The sequence below is a fragment of the Oncorhynchus tshawytscha genome, unplaced genomic scaffold (genome assembly GCF_018296145.1).
Source record: "Oncorhynchus tshawytscha isolate Ot180627B unplaced genomic scaffold, Otsh_v2.0 Un_contig_4324_pilon_pilon, whole genome shotgun sequence".
Classification (NCBI taxonomy): Eukaryota; Metazoa; Chordata; class Actinopteri; order Salmoniformes; family Salmonidae; genus Oncorhynchus; species Oncorhynchus tshawytscha.
In genome coordinates this window covers 428,167-447,181 of record NW_024609799.1, presented here as the reverse complement: position 1 = coordinate 447,181, position 19,015 = coordinate 428,167, and the positions used below count along the sequence as shown (strand labels likewise).

Below are 19,015 nucleotides of genomic sequence, written 5' to 3'. Positions count from 1 at the left end.
TTCCTGCTTAATGGAAGTATCAGGTGTAGTTTTTCACCAGTTATAAAGTGTGTTTGTTGTCTCTCTTTATGTTTCTAAGGCTGCAGGGAGGGAGATGCAACAACAGCCTTGATAACATCAGGACTCAAATTAAACTCGGTTACAAATTGCTGCCAGGTAAAAGTAGCCGATAGCGGAAAACAGGATTCTTAGTGAAAGTGGTGTTGTTGGTTGTTTTCTTGACTTTACTCGACTTTTATAGATCGGTTCAATCTTATCAAATAACTTTCTGAAGTAAGATTAGCCTACATGTGATGTGAGACGTTATGTTGTCATAAAGTAATTGAGCTTGGATATTTAAGTAGATGTTTGATTGCTGTGGTCTAGGGGTGTGCATCGGTTGCAACATCGAGACTGGAATTCTCTTGCGGCCGGAAACCCCCCAATCCTTATCTTAACATTGTGACAACATAGTAACTGCGCTGTAGCCTACACATTTATTTTCTTTAGTAAGAAACGCTGAATAAACAATAGCTTCCACGATGAATCCGGTAAGTCTGGTTTACTTTTAACAGTGTAGGTCTGATGTGTTGTATAAAACGTCTAGGACTAGTTTTCATCATCTTTGATCCTCTACATTGCTGTGTTCAGTTTAAACGGCTGGACAAAAAAACATGACGGTAAAACTTGTTGGGATTTTTTTTTCCTTCGGCAAAGTAGCGTACTATGTTATCATGCGTAGGAATCTACGCCTATTACTTAAGCATCTCTCCTTCCTCCCAAAGTGTACACTTGTTCACCTCCACTTATTTGAAGGTCAGATTATTAATTATATGAAAAAAATATACATTTTTGCGACTGTATCTAACGATATTCTACTCAGTATGCTGATCAAACTCAATTGCTGTACCCCTTTCTCCCTCATACTGGATCAGTCTCTCTCTTTCCCGATCATACTGCCCACACTGTATCAGTACATTCTCCACTGTCTCTGTTTCCCTATCATACTGCCCACACTGTATCAGTACATTCTCCACTGTCTCTGTTTCCCTATCATACTGCCCACACTGTATCAGTACATTCTCCACTTCTCTGTTGATCATACTGCCCACACTTCCTGTATCAGTACATTCTCCACTGTCTCTGTTTCCCTATCATACTGCCCACACTGTATCAGTCATTCTCCACTGTCTGGCTGTGTCCTCCACTGTCTCTGTTTCCCACACTGTATCAGTATCCTTGTATCAGTACATTCTCCACTGTCTCTGTTTCCCTATCATACTCACTGTATCAGTACATTCTCCACTGTCTGTTTCCTGGCAGTTCACACCTTCCTGTTGGATGCTTTCTGTCCATGTAATGACTTATTCACCTGGCTGTGTCCCACCATTCTCCCCTACTGTTTCCTACCATTCTGTACCTGGAATAGGGGTGGCAGGTAAACCTAGCAGTTTAGAGCGTTGGGCCAGTAACCCGAGCCGAATAGGTGACAAATCTGTCTGTGCCTCTGAGCAACTTAACTCTAATTGCTCCTGTAAGTCGCTCAATATCAGTGTCTGCTAAATTACTAAAATGTCAACAGTGAATAGAGGCCTGCCCTTAGTGTCACTGTTCCACTGCTCCTGCCATCTCTGCACCACCACAGTGAATAGAGGCCTGCCATCTCTGCACCACCACAGTGAATAGAGGCCTGCCATCTCTGCACCACCACAGTGAATAGAGGCCTGCCATCTCTGCACCACCACAGTGAATAGAGGCCTGCCATCTCTGCACCACCACAGTGAATGAATAGTCAGGCCTGCCATCTCTGCACCACCACAGTGAATAGAGGCCTGCCATCTCTGCACCACCACAGTGAATGAGAGGCCTGCCATCTCTGCACCACCACAGTGAATAGAGGCCTGCCATCTCTGCACCACCACAGTGAATAGATGCCTGCCATCTCACCACCACAGTGAATAGATGCCTGCCATCTCTGCACCACCACAGTGAATAGATGCCTGCCATCTCTGCACCACCACAGTGAATAGAGGCCTGCCATCTCTGCACCACCACAGTGAATAGAGGCCTGCCATCTCTGCACCACCACAGTGAATGAATCTCTGCACCACCACAGTGAATAGAGGCCTGCCATCTCTGCACCACCACAGTGAATAGAGGCACCACAGTGAATAGAGGCCTGCCATCTCTGCACCACCACAGTGAATAGAGGCCTGCCATCTCTGCACCACCACAGTGAATAGAGGCCTGCCATCTCTGCACCACCACAGTGAATGTCACTGCTCCACTGCTCCTGCCATCTCTGCACCACCACAGTGAATAGAGGCCTGCCATCTCTGCACCACCACAGTGAATAGAGGCCTGCCATCTCTGCACCACCACAGTGAATAGAGGCCTGCCCTTATTGTCACTGTTCCACTGCTCCTGCTATCTCTGCACCACCACTGCCCATATCATTCCCTCAGCCTCTGCTTTGCTCATTGGCACCTCCACTTCCTGTCTCCTAATGGCCTGTTTAGCTAGTGCATCTACTTCCTCATTCCCTCCACCCCCACATGGCCCGGGACCCAAGCAAACCTTATATGGACACCCATCTGTCTCAACCGGGCCTGAATTTGAATTTCCTCATGTAGCGCTCCTTGTCTGCTATGTGAGCTAAATGATTGCAGACTCATCAACACAGCACATGGACATATAGTTACTCTGTCTGGTTTGACTTCCTCCACCCACTGCAAGGCCAACAGTTTGGCCATCAGCTCTGCCATGTACACAGCCAGTTGGTCTGTAATACGTCTCCTGACAGCCACCTCACTTTCCTGTTCAACAAAGGCTGGTCTAGTCTGACCTGTCCTTGGGTCTTTCCATCCATCTGTATATTTGGGTAAAGAATACAGATGTACAGTTTCCAGACGCCTTTTAAAGAACTGTCATGGATCAACCCCCTCCCTGTCTTTCTGTACTCTCTCCAACACGTGTAAATCAACTACTGGAGGTGGGAGGAGCCATGGTGGACTCACAGTGATAGGTACCGTGGGGCTTAAGTCCCTGCCATACTATCCCATCTGCCTCGCCTGGTTCTCACCCACCCATCCAAAGCTATTATTCTGTCCACGTTTATTCTCCTAACTTTTCTGTAGCTCCCCTTTTGTGTGGTGAGACACCACGTTCCTGTAACTAAACCCCATAATGAATTGCCAGTGGTTGGCTTCTCATGTGTAATGGCAATGAAAAGAAGTGTCTTAAAAAATGGAAGGCAGTCGTTATCACAGCCACAAAGTAAAACATTTATATCGTAGAAATTCATGGAAACTAAAAAAAACAAACATTTATTTTAAGGTTAGGGTCAGGCATAAGGTTAGCAGTGTGGTTAAGGTTAGGTTTAATATGACATTTTAAGATGATAAATTGTTAAGGCCAGATTGTTCCTCAAGATGTTCAAACGTTCATAGATGACCAGTGGGGTAAATTAATACAGGTTGTGACTTTGTGGCTATGGTAACTAATGTCGACCTGGCACTAGTGGTTTTTTTTCTCTCAATATTGCTGACATGTCACGTGTCCTACTTTTATCAGTACACTCGTAACAACTTAATAATTACGAAACATATATTCGATCAAATAAGCCACAAATCGCCTCTTCCTCTGTTTTGAAAGTAAATTCCTGGTATAGTAAATATGATGGAAACTCTGACTAGCCCATGCCTCCACCAACACACTGCTATTAGATTAGTGGGAAGTAGTGAACGATTTAACATTTGAGGAAAACGGAGATATTCTAGGGATGCTCCCAAATCAATCAGAGGTGTTGACTAAAATGATACAATATTTGGTTTAATGATAAACTATGTTTGATATTTATTGCGGCCAACAGGACAAAGCTAGCCCGTTCCCCTCGACCCTCACGGAGTCCCCAGGTCAAACGCCTCCCGGGACCGCTTTACTGCTGCGTCTGGTCGACTGCAGGAAAACACCGGGGCAGAGTGGACCTGAGAGAGGAGGAGAAGAGAAGGAAGAGGGAAATTGGATTTCATTGAGTAAGAACCATGGTGTGTAGATTAGACTACAGTCTGCTTCTGAAACGATGGCGGCCCGCATTACTTAACACAAATGACTCCTTTTGCTGAGTTCAGTGTTTTCCACACTGCTATCTTGTGTTGTTTTTTTGGTATGGTCATTAGCACAGTAAACATGATCTCAATTTTAGTTTCAAGACGCTGGCAATTTGAAAACTCGTAAAAGTAGATTGTGTTGATTTATTGGAAGATTGAACAATGTCGAGCACCGTAGTTTCAAATCTTTCTGGATAATTCTAAAACAATGACTTCATATCATAATTCTGCCATCTTTATGCACTTTAGTCATTAATTGATGAATTATATATTGATTAAAATATCTGGGTAGTTTCACCCATTTTTAAAAGTGTAACTTGGTCCAAAATATATATTTCACCTAATTTGAACATTCTGTCATATAGAGCACATGTTCAACTTAATAGAACACATGTTTTTCCATCTCAAGACATATTGAATACAAATATTACTGTACTAAGTGCCTATGTGCCAAATAAAGAGACACGGTTGAATGTAACAGGGGACGACTGAAAACATCAAAACCACTGGATTACATGGGTGAAATAGTCTTTTAAATCAGCCATAAAACCGCTTGTGACGGGGAATGGAAGATTGTGATGTGTAACAGGGAGCGGCAATTGAATGCAATCTTCACAACAACAGAAACATTTCTAGCATCTCTATGTTTGGGTAAAAGGGTTTACTTGCATAGTTTTCCACCACAAAACAGCAGTAAATTGATTTTAAAAAAGTAGAACCAGCTCACCTGTTTTTACTCTGATTTGACTATTAGATGTTCATTGTTTCTTTTGATTTTTATTTTTTTGCGGAATAGTTTTACCATATTGAAACGAGAGTTGAGTTTATGAAACAGGGTCGACCTTAAAACGAGGGACAGACGTAAATGAATCACTATTCACATTCATAACAATCTTCAGAAAGGACTTTGTCAAGGCAACAAACTAGTTATGACAGTAGGAAAAATGCACCAAATTACTTGTGACAGATGATCTAGTCACCCCATGATTCACCAAACAATATTTTGAAAGAGGAAGCAAAGTACTTTAAGCGTTTTCATTTCAGTCTCCTCCATCTCCACTAACCGAAGAACTGTAGGGATTATTTTTCTATGAATAATGTCAAATGAACAGATATACAGAAAGACTAATGTGAAGCCAAGTTACAGAGAAGGAACTTCTTGATGAATTTAAGTCTGGGAAACTCCATGGTTGGACAGCATACCAGTTGACAAGACCAAATCTTTTTTGATATTTTCAGAGGACCGTTCTTAGCATGTTTTAACCACTCCTGTATAAATGGTGGAATATCAGACACGCAACAAGAAGGTCTGATTTCATTATTACTGAAACAGGACCCAAGGGGTAAATATAAAGATCTGGTCTATTTATAAATTGGAGGCTCCTTACACTTCAGTGTTGTGATGCACAAATGCGAGCAAAATGCATAGTACACGTACTTAGATTTTGCAGTATATGTGCAACGTTTTTGACTGATTCAATGATCCATTGCATTACTGTTCAAAATGTTGTATCAAGTCTGCCCAAATGTGCCTAATTGGTTTATTGATACATTTTCACGTTCATAACTGTTCACTCTCCTCAAACAATAGCATGGTGTTCTTTCACTGTAGCAGCTCCTGTAAATTGGACCTTGTAGTTAGATTAACAACAATGTAAGTTTTCTGCCCATGTCAGATATGTCTTTGTCCTGTTTAATCTGCATATGTTCTAGCAGGAGCAGCTCAAGTCTCCTCCTTTTGGTCGAGTGCAGTGAGTTCAGGAAAAACTGAAAGTATACATCTTAGAAATAGTTTTCACAAACAAACTTTATATGTTCGAATTCGGAATCAAATAAAAAAAAATGTTTATTTTGATTGGCAATTTTCTGCATTTACTAAAGTCCCGTCAGGTACCCTGATTCAGATGTCCATGTTATTCAATGTCTTTGTTTCACAGGGTACAGCCCAAACCGTTGCTCTCTCAGTGGGAGGGGCTTATCATCTGGAGATCCTAAACAACAACGTGATGCTGACAAGACGTCTCTCCAGAAGAGTCTCTTCAGATCAGAACGTCTCAATAGCTGTGATCAGTGTGGGAAGAGATTTGCTGTATCAGGAATCCTGACTACACACCAGCGCTTACACACAGGAGAGAAGCCTTATAGCTGTGATCAGTGTGGGAAGAGCTTCAATCATTCAGGACACCTGACTACACACCAATGCATACACACAGGAGTGAAGCCTTATAGCTGTGATCAGTGTGGGAAGAGCTTCAATCAATCAGGAGCCCTGACAATACACCAACGCATTCACACAGGAGAGAAGCTTTATAGCTGTGATCAATGTGGGAAGAGTTTCAGGACGTCAGGACAACTGACTACACACCAACGCATACACACAGGAGAGAAGCCTTATAGCTGTGATCAGTGTGGGAAGAGCTTCAATCAATCAGGAACCCTAACTACACACCAACGCACACACACAGGAGAGAAGCCTTACAGCTGTGATCAATGTGGGAAGAGCTTCAGGAATTCGGGACACCTAACTATACATCAACGTATGCACACAGGAGAGAAACCATATAGCTGTGATCAGTGTGGGAAGAGTTTTGCTAGAGATTTTAACCTGACTAAACACCAGCTCACACACACTGGAGAGAAACCTTACTCTTGTCTATGTGGAAAGAGCTTTGCTCATTCAGAATCACTGAAAAAACACCAGAAAGCCCTTTCCTCTCTGGCACCAGTTCAAGATCCCTAAATAAAGTTTCATTAGAAAACATCTTGTAAAGAGTCATCTATCTCCCATTGTCTAACAGTTTACTCAGTCTGATTACCATGGTAACCGGTGTAGATAATATGCAGCTCTGGATCCATGTATCAGGTGTCTTGGAGTAGGAGTGTGGTGGGGTGTTCAGAGCTGTATCTTATGTCATTAACTCCTTGTCACGGCTGTTAAAGGAAGTGGACCAAGGGGCAGCGTGGTCAGCGTACTTTTTATTTATAGTTGGAAAAATGACACCAACAAAACAACAAATTAGAAACAACCATGAAGCTACAGGCTATGTGCCATAAACAAAAGTCAACCCCCCACAAAGACAAGTTGAAAAAAGGGCTACCTAAGTATGGTTCTCAATCAGAGACAACGATAGACAGCTGTCCCTGATTGAGAATCCTACCCGGCCAAAACATAGAAATACAAATAATAGAATATAGAATACCCACCTCAACTCACACCCTGACCAAACCAAAATAGAGACATAAACAGGATATCTAAGGTCAGGGCGTGACACTCCTATTATCCATTAAATAACTGTATAATGTAGAATAATGTTTCAACAATACTAGGTGTGTATTGTTAAGTTCTGAACAAACAGTAAAAACTCACAGACAACTAGAGAAAGCTCAAACCAATGTGATTCACCCACTGGGTCATACAGCTGCAAAGACAAAGACATGATTATAGAAGCACATATATTTATACCGTCCTACTAGGTGAGGCGTTAACTCCTTGCACATCTAGACAGCCAATAAAACTCTGTTGCTAGGCAGGAACTTAATTGTTTCCTCACTGGTGTAGTCAGGGCCCTGCCTGATGCTCGAACCTCCGTGGGCGTGGAAGTATATGTGTGTGAAATAGGACTGTTTCTTCTCACTTCATCTGACCTGACCTCGGGACGGATTCCTCGCTCGTCCCTAATCCACGGCCCTTTGCCTCCCTCCTTAGGAGCTGTGATATTTAACAATAACATGTTTTGACAGAGTGGAAACTTTCTGCACTCCCTCTTGTCTCAGTAACTTTCCATACACTTAGTTCTTATCCACCCTCCATTGACCCCAACATATACATTCCTTCTACATGCAAAGTAATCAATAAGTTCCAGTCTGGTAACATGAATAGTTAGATTTCAAGCTAGAATCCAACAGTATTCATGTATTCAATAGATCAATAAATTAAATCCATTATCTGCAAAACAATGTCTACTTATCACATGAATTATATGTTTTTAAAATCTATAATAATAATCATTTTATTTTACAAGGAGCATAAACCTCTTGTATAATTTGTTTGCTTCAAAAAGATTGTTGTGGAAATCCACCAGTAAGGAGTCAAACTGAGTGTAAATGAATCAATCTTTATTTTCAGGACCGGAGAGGTTCACAAACTCAATCCAAGCTTGATGAAAACTCTGACACGGGCGTTCCCTCTCAGTCCTTATATACTGCTACACAAACAAGTCATATAGCATGATTTACATCATTCATTATTAACATTGATTCCTGCATGTGACTTCAGTCTGGAGTGCCAGAGTATGCTCTGGGCATTCATCAATTCAAATCCTTTGCGGTGTACATGTTTTATATATATATATATATATATATATTTATATATATATATTTAAGGTTGGGTTAATCCGAGCGTTTTAACCTCACAACGGCAATTAAACGCCCAAGCTAACTGAATAGCTAATTACAGACACAAATGAGAGAACACCTCACTCTGAACATTTTACTCGTCCTAGCAGAGCTGGTTAGGTTGTTTTCCTTTTATCCAGATGGTTGGTGATTGTAACTGTGCTGCTGGCAACAATTGAATTACCCTTTTATGCTGACGTTTACTGACACCGGTCATATTCAACGGGTGTTGATCTTTAGTAAATTCATCAGTTATTCTGCGCTCTGGCACTCAGACGAGAGTGCTCTGAAATCGGAGTAGGTAGCCAGAGCAAATTTACAACGCAACCTATACATTTCCGATAAATCTACGCGATTAGCGTGTAAACAAAGTACCAGAAAACTTTCCTGTTAACCAATGTGGTTGAGAGAGAAAAACATACGTCATGCAAAGTTTGAATAGATTCAATTGAACTTTACATTATAGTAACAGTACAAAACAGTCAAGGGGTGGACAATGTATACTTCACAGTTGCCAAAAGACCGGCAAATGGCGATATTGAGTCGTTCATCTTATCGCCCAAAAGGAGAGCCGGCTAAACACTCATATCAAATCAAATGTTATTGGGCCCATACGCCAATACAACAGGTGTAGACTTCACAGTGAAATGTTTATCCCCGCTATACACTCATATCCCCATGGACCGGTTCCTACATAAAACATTCTCCATTCAGGGTGCAAAGTTGTAGATTTCCTCCATATAAAGGGGAAGTTTACCTAAAATCCCAAACAAGTGATTCCATACAGTGAAATTAGTTAGGTGGAATGTGCCTTCTCCCCCTGTTGTTGCAGCCACATTAAATAATAATATAAAATAATCACAGTTGTTTTAGGTGGAAAAGTACACATCTCCTGACTTAAAACCAAAAGTACTTTTGATTAAAATAGTTAATTTAGCCAGACCCTTTCAATATATATATATTTTTTTTACTCCATTTTCTCCCCAATTGGTAGTTGCAGTCTTGTTTCATCACTGCAACTCCTGTATGGACTCAGGAGAGGTGAAGGTCGAGAGCCATGCGTCCTCCGAAACACGACCCAACCAAGCCACACCACTTCTTGACACAATGCCCGCTTAACCCAAAAGCCAGCTGCACCAATGTGTCGGAGGAAATACCGTACACCTGGCTACCGCGTCAGCGTGCACTGCGCCCGGCCCGCCACAAGACTCGCTAGTGCGCGATGGGACAAGAACATCGCTGCCGGCCAAACCCTCCCCTAACTCGGACGACGCTGGGCCAATTGTGCGCCCCCTCATTGGTCTCCCGGTCGCGGCCAGCTGCGACAGAGCCTGGACTCAAACCAGGACCTCTAGCGGCACAGCAAGCACTGCGATGCAGTGCCTTAGCCCACTCAGGAGGCCAATAAAATAAATAACTGAATTGTGGACCAATTTTCTTAATTGCTCTTTGACTGACAATGGAGCAACACAAAGACACGTCACATGACTCATTTTAGCAGCTCTCCAGTTCTACACTGTAGGGAGAGAGAGGAGAACTCCACCTAACTAGTTTCAATCTATGGAATCACTTGGGAAATGTGGGATTTTAGGTCAACTTCACCTTTAACTTGATTTAATGGGGAGAAGGCAGAAGAAAACCACAGGGAAACTGTGTGTACTTTCTGAAACACCATTTCCCACCACCATGCTAGAGTCGCCAATGCTCTTCTCGGATGCTGTGTATCACGTTCAGTCAATCAGATCTTTTATTTTGAAAACTATCAGACTAGGGGGGAAACAAACAGACTGGTGCTGTAGTGGAACAGTGGTGAGGTTTTAATGGGTGCAGGTTTAGTTGGTATAGTGGTGAGGTTTTAATGGGTGTAGGGTTGGTTGGTATAGTGGTGAGGTTTTAATGGGTGTAGGGTTAGTTGGTATAGTGGTGAGGTTTTAATGGGTGTAGGGTTAGTTGGTATAGTGGTGAGGTTTTAATGGGTGTAGGGTTGGTTGGTATAGTGGTGAGGTTTTAATGGGTGTAGGGTTAGTTGGTATAGTGGTGAGGTTTTAATGGGTGTAGGGTTAGTTGGTATAGTGGTGATGTTTTAATGGGTGTAGGGTTAGTTGGTATAGTGGTGAGGTTTTAATGGGTGTAGGGTTAGTTGGTATAGTGGTGATGTTTTAATGGGTGTAGGGTTAGTTGGTATAGTGGTGAGGTTTTAATGGGTGTAGGGTTAGTTGGTATAGTGGTGAGGTTTTAATGGGTGTAGGGTTAGTTGGTATAGTGGTGAGGTTTTAATGGGTGTAGGGTTAGTTGGTATAGTGGTGAGGTTTTAATGGGTGTAGGGTTAGTTGGTATAGTGGTGATGTTTTAATGGGTGTAGGGTTAGTTGGTATAGTGGTGAGGTTTTAATGGGTGTAGGGTTAGTTGTATATTGGTGATGTTTTAATGGGTTTAGGGTTAGCTGCTAGTGCCCCCCCCCCACCTACACCTTAAGTCCCTCTTTTTGTATCAATGTGTCAAGGGAGTACAGTAGGTTGTGGTGTATTCACCTCAGTTGGATGCAATCAGCCAATACAATTTTTTTTAAAGAACAGACTGCTGCAATCTGATTGGCTAAACGCAATGCATAACATCCAGGACTAGCATAGACTCCTCTACAATGGTGGAGGAACATTTTGTTTCATAAATAAAGTATGCATAATCTCCAAATGTTTTCCCTCTTTCTCGCCATTAAATCCAGTTGAGGAGGAAATCGGCGCTTTTACATCCTGAATGTTTTATGTACTAACCGGTCCACAGGGGACACGGCTGCCTGTACTAACCGGTCCACAGGGGACACGGCAGCCTGAATGTTTTATGTACTAACCGGTCCATAGGGGACACGGCTGCCTGTACTAACCGGTCCACAGGGGACACGGCTGCCTGTACTAACCGGTCCACAGGGGACACGGCTGCATACATTTCCTTTGGGTGGAAAGATGAAACTACTCAACATCGCCATCTGCTGGCCTTCGGGCTGACTTCACAGTAACTCTGAAACAAAAGGGTTATAAATATAGCAAAGACAGTGGTGATAGACAGTAGAGACTTACAAGGATTCACATTGTAAAACTGCAGCATTGTAATGATGGTTGTAATCATGATCACTCAGTGCTCATTGCCTTTCTAGGTGTAGCGCACCTAAAAATACCTTATGGTTGAATTCCCATGTACCAAATAAAACATTCCATCGCATGTTGTGCTCTAGCCAACAGCTCTCAGGTACAGGGCTGGTTTCGGCAACATGACATTACGTCAAACGGCAGCCAAGCATCGAATATCACGTCAACAGAATAAAGACCCTCGATATTTATTGAAAGGAGCATCAAGCTCATCACCGTGCAATTTCACCACCCTGTGAAGTTCATCCTAACTTATTTCATCTGTAGTCTAGTAAACGGCATGATTTCCTAACGAGTCTTAGTCAGGCGGTTACAGAAGTGGTCTTCTCACTAAGTTAACTTTAATACGACGGCTATTAAATCAATATTTGCTCATAAAAGCGTTTACGCGACATTTCCTCCATAACACATTTTACAGACAAAGATCCCACCTTGTCTTCCATATGTAATAACATATAAAACGGTTGAATGGAAACCTGGTTTATAATTCAAAAAAAGAAATACAAGTCATATTATTTGTCAAGTGTTTCCATAGTGGCGTAGCCAGTCCACAAGGAGGCGCAGCGACTCTTCTATTCTTTAGGGGAGAACACTGATGTGTAGCACCAAGAAAACACAACATTTAACACTGAGATTCCATCCCAAATGGTACCCTCTTCCCCATGTAGTGTTCTACTTTTGACCAGGACCCATAGAGAATAGGTTGCCATTTGGGACAAACCCTAAATTCACACTTCCATTATTGTAAAACCAAATGCCTGACAATAACACCATCCAATGACAGATACTAATGCCATGAATGTGCTGTACTGTAATAGGATGGCATCGCCGACGGCAACCCTGAGGAAAGTTAGTAAGGTGCTGTGCATGTAACAAACACAAAACACCACTCCTATGAAACTACATAAAAGCACCATTCAATTGAAAAACCAAACTCTTAGGTTTACAGCCCAATAATCTCTCCTCCTGAAGTGTTCACTACTCCCCGCAAACTTAAAAGCATTGGATTAGTGTAGGCATCAGAGGGAGTTTCCAAATACCGGTCATTTTCATTTAAATCCATGACGGGAAGTAAACAAGTGCACACTTCAGGAGAAGTTTCCACTAGATAGCACAACCACAAAGTCAAAATTGGCTATATCATACATAATTTTTTTTTTTGGGGGGGGGTATTTTTGGTTATAATTTAAGGTTAGGGATAAGGTTAGCAGTGTGGTTAGGGTTAAAATGACATTTTAAATTGTGGAAAGAGGCAGGGTTTGACTTTGCAGCTGTGGTAAGTAGTGACGACCAGAAAGGAGAGATTATTAGGATGCTCCCTCAGGCTTAAAGAGGTAGTATCTGAAACCATAGTAATACGCCATAATACTCTGCATCACAAACAGCTCCATCTTAGTGAGGTTTTCCCCCCTCACTTCTTTCTGTTGGTACGTCTTCCTTACTAACAAGGTCCATTTCAAAACAACCAATCAGAACAAAAAGGAGATGGAGAATCGTGTGTCAAATTTCTACTATGATTAACGTTCTGCTACACCACCATCTTCCTCCTCTTCCTCTTCCTCCCTTTGGAGTATCCTCGTCCGAACCAGCCTCCTTGTACGGCTGTTCCTCCACCCTGTCCCAGGGAGTCTGGTGAGCAGTCCTTCCCGCCAGCGGGCGGAGCTATGAGTTTACGAGTGTAACTGTCCTCCTCTTCTGGTCTCAGCGGCGTGGCCAAGCTGAGTACAGGGTCCTCTGTCCTGAGGAAGGGCAGTTAGGAATGAGTCAGTCAGGGTGATCCAGGTGGGGTGTATTCATTAGTGCACACCATAGCATAACTAATAGCATTCAACTCTGTAACTCAGGCTTTATTGGTTCAAGTCAGTGGTTTCCAATCTTGGTCCTGGGAACCCAAAGCAGTGCAATTTAAAAGGCGAGGACAAACGCACCCGATTCAACACCATAACATTCAACTAATCACCACTTGCCTAGTTAAATAATGGTTCAATTTTTTCAAAATAACTATTTGCAACGGAAAACTTTTTGGCAACAACAAGTTGAGGTATGTCCCTCCCCGTTCCAACCAGTTTGCTTCCCAGTGAAGACAGCCGAGGTGTGTGTTTTGAGACAGGTCTTACTGGTTGTAGGCAGGGATCTGAATGTTCAGCTGCTCCATAAGGAGACGCATCACGTCGTCACATTTCCCATGGATCTTCAGCGTGGCCAGGTCGTCTTTAGGTGTCCACTAAAACAAGACAGAGGTCATCATCAATCAGCGCTACCCCATTCCCTTTATAGTGCACTACTTGTGACCAGGACCCCTTATAGTGCACTACTTGTGACCAGGACCCCATCTCTGTGGGAGAACTAAGTGAAACTACATTGAATGATCAAGATTCAACTCAAACACAAAGGCTTTATTGGTTCAAGTCAGTGTTTCCCAATCCTGGTCCCGGGGGCCCAAAGAGGTGCAATTAAAACAGCATCATCCAGCACTAATCATGAATATGTTAATGCTGGGGCAATGCCAGGGACCAGGATTGGGATACGCTGGATCATGGGTAAGTAGTAGCAAGATGACCTGTAGATTGACGATATAGAGTTTGGGTCTCCTGATAGCAGGTCTATTCATGCTCCATAGACAGCCATACTTCTTCAGCACCTGGTAACGAGATGGAAAGATCAGTCTAACCACACTGATGACATACAAACGAAGTAGGAGGAGCCAGTCAAGGTTCTACAACTAAAAAAACACTCAATTCTATTCAATATTCACAGAAGTCCTATTTCATTTTGCATTTAATTTCATTGTCCTGTGAGGTGGCAGCACTCTGTTTTAGTCTATTCATCCTGACAGTCCTTACCTTCAGGCTTTATTGATGCTGTGTGTTAGTACATGTGGTCCTTACCTTCAGACTGGAGCCCAGGCAGAGGATAACGTCAGCCCTCTCAGCAGCGTTCGATGCCCCCCTCCAGTTGAGAGGCTGCTCCAGGGTGCCCCTCTCCCCGAAATGTACGATGGTGTCCCTGAGCTCGCCCCCGCAGTGGGCGCACCGCCGCCCCGTTCCGTGCCGGTGCCTCGCGGTGCGCTCCGTCACGTCAAAGAGTCGCACAAACTCCCTCACCGGGGAACAGGAAGTACACACCTGTAAAACAGGAAATGTCAGAATAATACAGTGAGTTCTTTAGGTGGAACATACTGTACGTAGTATATACTGTACGTAGTATATACAGTATGTAGTATATACTGATATACTGTATGCAGTATATACTGTATGTAGTATATACTGTATGTATTGAGAATGTGTGTGTCCTACCTCGATGAACATGTTGCCGTGCAGCTCAGAGAGGGTGTGTCTGGGAAGACCGCTACGCAGGTGGAGCCCATCACAGTTCTGAGACACTACGTGCTGCACCTGCACACACACACACACACACACGAATGCCAAACACATGTTGGAAGTCATCATACAGACACCTCAAAACCTTTCAATTATCGGACGAAGCTACAAGCACAAGGTCCATGACGACACACAACCAGCTCACTGACCATGTTCTCCTCATGCAGCATCCTGATACACATGTGTGTAAGAGTAGGTTCTGCTTCACTCAGGTCTGACGAGCTGTTGAGAGAGAGATGACTTAATGACATGCAGCATGACGAAGTTGCCCTCTTGTTGACCTAATGACATGCAGTATGGTTGCCCTCTTGTTGACCTAATGACATGCAGTATGGTTGCCCTCTTGTTGACCTAATGACATGCAGTATGGTTGCCCTCTTGTTGACCTAATGACATGCAGTATGGTTGCCCTCTTGTTGACCTAATGACATGCAGTATGGTTGCCCTCTTGTTGACCTAATGACATGCAGTATGGTTGCCCTCTTGTTGACCTAATGACATGCAGTATGGTTGCCCTCTTGTTGACCTAATGACATGCAGTATGGTTGCCCTCTTGTTGACCTAATGACATGCAGTATGGTTGCCCTCTTGTTGACCTAATGACATGCAGTATGATGAAGTTGCCCTCTTGTTGACCTAATGACATGCAGTATGATGAAGTTGCCCTCTTGTTGACCTAATGACATGCAGTATGATGAAGTTGCCCTCTTGTTGACCTAATGACATGCAGTATGATGAAGTTGCCCTCTTGTTGACCTAATGACATGCAGTATGATGAAGTTGCCCTCTTGTTGACCTAATGACATGCAGTATGATGAAGTTGCCCTCTTGTTGACCTAATGACATGCAGTATGATGAAGTTGCCCTCTTGTTGACCTAATGACATGCAGTATGATGAAGTTGCCCTCTTGTTGACCTAATGACATGCAGTATGATGAAGTTGCCCTCTTGTTGACCTAATGACATGCAGTATGATGAAGTTGCCCTCTTGTTGACCTAATGACATGCAGTATGACCTAATGAAGTTGCCCTCTTGTTGACCTAATGACATGCAGTATGATGAAGTTGCCCTCTTGTTGACCTAATGACATGCAGTATGATGAAGTTGCCCTCTTGTTGACCTAATGACATGCAGTATGACATGAAGTTGCCCTCTTGTTGACCTAATGACATGCAGTATGACGAAGTTGCCCTCTTGTTGACCTAATGACATGCAGTATGACGAAGTTGCCCTCTTGTTGACCTAATGACATGCAGTATGACGAAGTTGCCCTCTTGTTGACCTAATGACATGCAGTATGACGAAGTTGCCCTCTTGTTGACCTAATGACATGCAGTATGACGAAGTTGCCCTCTTGTTGACCTAATGACATGCAGTATGATGAAGTTGCCCTCTTGTTGACCTAATTACATGCAGTATGATGAAGATGCCATCTTGTGTACTCCAGCCTGTCTCACCTGACAGCTCTGCCCTTCTGTAGCTGTGTCCAAACCCCATTTGGTCCCCTGTAGTCTGGGATGGACGCTGCCTGCAAAACATGACACAGAAACACGTCACTCGTCATGATGGGTGACAGGTAGCCTAGCCAATTGGGCCAGTAACCGGAAAGGTCGCTGGTTCGAAACTCCGAGCAGACTAGGTGAAAAATCTGCCGATGTGCCATTGAGCAAGGCCCTTAACCCTAATAGCTCCTGTAAGTTGAAAAAGGTGTGCTACCTCTGGAAAAGTTCAAGAACGACCAGGGGTCCCCGAGGAGAGATTTGAAAAAGGCTATATAAGTGCACACCGTAGAAAACGTTTCGCAATGAAAACAAGCATTTCATTTTGGTTCAGGTTAGTCCCTCCCCTTTTGGCCATTCGGTTCCTGTGAACACACCCCAGAACAAAGTTATACCCTGACCCCAGATCTGATTGTGCTCTTGCCAACTCCACTGCTGTCAAATATTTGGTTGGCATGACAGTGAGTTGACATGATAGTATAAATAAACTGGCCCTTAGACCAGTGGAGCACAGCCATAGTATTGTTTACTGCATTAAGTAATAATAGTGTGAAATACAGAGCCCCGGTATTTACCGTACTGATCCCGGCTCCAGTGTAGATAACCAGGTGTTGAGCCTGTCTGACTGCCTCAGCCAACTGTCCCACTTTACACCTCAGGTCCTCTGTATCATCAAATACCTACAACAGCACAAAGACAGAGAGACATATCAAGCAAATGCCATGCCATGCTAATAGTCACCCCTCCTAGCCTGGTGTTTCAGGTCAGTAAAGACTGAAGACATGAGACAAGGAGAGAGCGCGCCACTTAGACCATGTTATTGGTAGCCTGGGTGCCAGTCTGTTTGTGCCATGTTTGAAGTGACAAGCAGTTGGGAAGATCGCCCAAACAGATCTATAACCAGGCTGTGTTATTGGGCAGTTCTAAAGACGCGTCAACCCGACCTCTTCTTGCTTCCTCTTTAGAACGTTCCTGCGGACCTGCCGCAAACACAGCTCCTGTACGGTGTCCTGGTGCAGAAGTAGATCCGCAGACTCCTCCTGTGTCCGCTCACTCTCCTGCTTCTTCAGGATCTTAGCTACCTGGAAAGGAGGTGACGATAGATAATTACATGTACAAATTGTATAAAGCGTAGGAGTGCTGATCTAGGATCAGGTGCCCCCTGTCCATGTGATCTAATAGGGAAAACTGATCCTACTCCTACTCGGAGAAGCTTTATATGAGCCCTGAACATTTCGGTAGTCATTGTCAGCTGCTTATTTTACATTGAGAATGACGCAAAGGAATGCAATAGTTACTAACTTTGGAATAAATGAATGGGCAATATCTACTCTTGACAATGTCACTCGGTACGAACACTGTCAGAGTTTTATCCAAAGTTCAACATTGTTAAACGTTGCAATGCATTGCAATAAGTGTTATTTTGCAAGCCGCCGGTGTAGCTTGCTAGCCGGCTAGCATAACATCTAGCTAGCTTGTAAACAGTGGACTACACAAATCTCCAGTCTCTCCTCTGACCAGTTTGAAACTCTTCCGCTGCATTTCCCTTTGCAGTATTTCAGCCTTCTCTTTAGCTTTTCTCTCATCCCGGGAAGACGCGCCTGTGTCTGGTTCCTCTTCCATTCTCACAGACGTGGAATCACAGACAGACAAACCAACGACAGCTGTGGACGGATGTCGTCGAATAGGCCAAATGTAGCTTTCGAAAAAAACTGCGCCCACTGGCGTTCTCACAATATTAACGTTTACTAGAACTCAGAAATTAATTTTAAAACTATACCGAACAAAAATATAAATGCAACATGTAAAGTGTTGGTCTCATGAGCTGAGATAAGAGCCTAGACATGTTACATACGCACAAAAAGCTTATTTCGCACAAATTTGTTTACATCCCTGTTAGTGAGCATTTCTCCTCTGCCAAGATAATACATCTACCTGTCAGGTGTGGCACATCAAGCTGATTAAAGAGCATGATCATTACACAGGTGCACCTTCTGCTGGGGACAATAGATGGACACTCTAAAGTGTGCGGTTTTGTCACACAAGACCACAGATGTCTCAAGTTTCAAAGGAGCATGCAATTGGCATGTGACTGCAGGGATGTCCACCAGAGCTGTTGCCAGAAAATTGAATGTTAATTTCTCTACCATAAGCCACCTCACATCATTTAAGAGAATTTGGCAGTCCATCCAACTGGCCTCCCAACCGTAGAGCATGTGTAACCACACCAGCCCAGGTCCTCCACATCTGGCTTCTTCACCTGGGGGATCATCTGAGATCAACTGATGAAACTGAGTATTTGTTTGTATTAAAGCCCTTTTGTGGGGAAAAAACTCATTCTGATTGGCTCCCAATTGGGAGGCCTATGCCCTCCAGGCCCACCCATGGCTGTGCCCCTGCCCAGTCATGTGAAATCCATAGATTAAGACCCCATGAATTCATTTCAATTGACTGATTTCCTTATATGAACTCTTAACTCAGTAATATCTTTAATTGTTGAATGTTGTGT

At 43.3% G+C, this 19,015-nt stretch overlaps 2 protein-coding genes across 4 annotated transcripts; one reads left to right on the top strand and one right to left on the bottom strand.

Moving 5' to 3' along the window:
• Positions 1 to 359: 359 nt before the first annotated feature.
• On the top strand, positions 360 to 6,849 carry LOC112241080 (zinc finger protein 239). 2 transcript variants are annotated; one of them, XM_042318304.1, is made up of 3 exons: positions 360 to 530; positions 3,851 to 4,013; positions 6,026 to 6,849. In XM_042318304.1, exons 1-3 carry the CDS (start codon positions 522 to 524, stop codon positions 6,826 to 6,828), a joined length of 975 nt encoding a protein of 324 aa, XP_042174238.1. In that variant the 5' UTR covers positions 360 to 521; the 3' UTR covers positions 6,829 to 6,849. The 2 variants fall into 2 exon arrangements, with proteins under 2 accessions (XP_042174238.1, XP_024265020.2); XM_024409252.2 differs by having other exon boundaries at positions 362 to 530; positions 3,851 to 4,025.
• A 5,096-nt stretch (positions 6,850 to 11,945) lies between these two features.
• On the bottom strand, positions 11,946 to 18,747 carry sirt7 (sirtuin 7). 2 transcript variants are annotated; one of them, XM_024409254.2, is made up of 10 exons: positions 18,669 to 18,747; positions 17,451 to 17,588; positions 17,082 to 17,186; positions 16,465 to 16,535; positions 15,156 to 15,228; positions 14,923 to 15,021; positions 14,515 to 14,751; positions 14,187 to 14,267; positions 13,744 to 13,850; positions 11,946 to 13,365 (listed from the first exon to the last, which is right to left on the bottom strand). In XM_024409254.2, the coding sequence occupies exons 1-10, from the start codon at positions 18,720 to 18,722 to the stop codon at positions 13,155 to 13,157; spliced, it is 1,176 nt and encodes a 391-aa protein (XP_024265022.2). In that variant the 5' UTR covers positions 18,723 to 18,747; the 3' UTR covers positions 11,946 to 13,154. The 2 variants fall into 2 exon arrangements, with proteins under 2 accessions (XP_024265022.2, XP_024265021.2); XM_024409253.2 differs by lacking the exon at positions 18,669 to 18,747 and adding an exon at positions 18,025 to 18,426.
• Between the last annotated feature and the right edge of the window lie 268 nt (positions 18,748 to 19,015).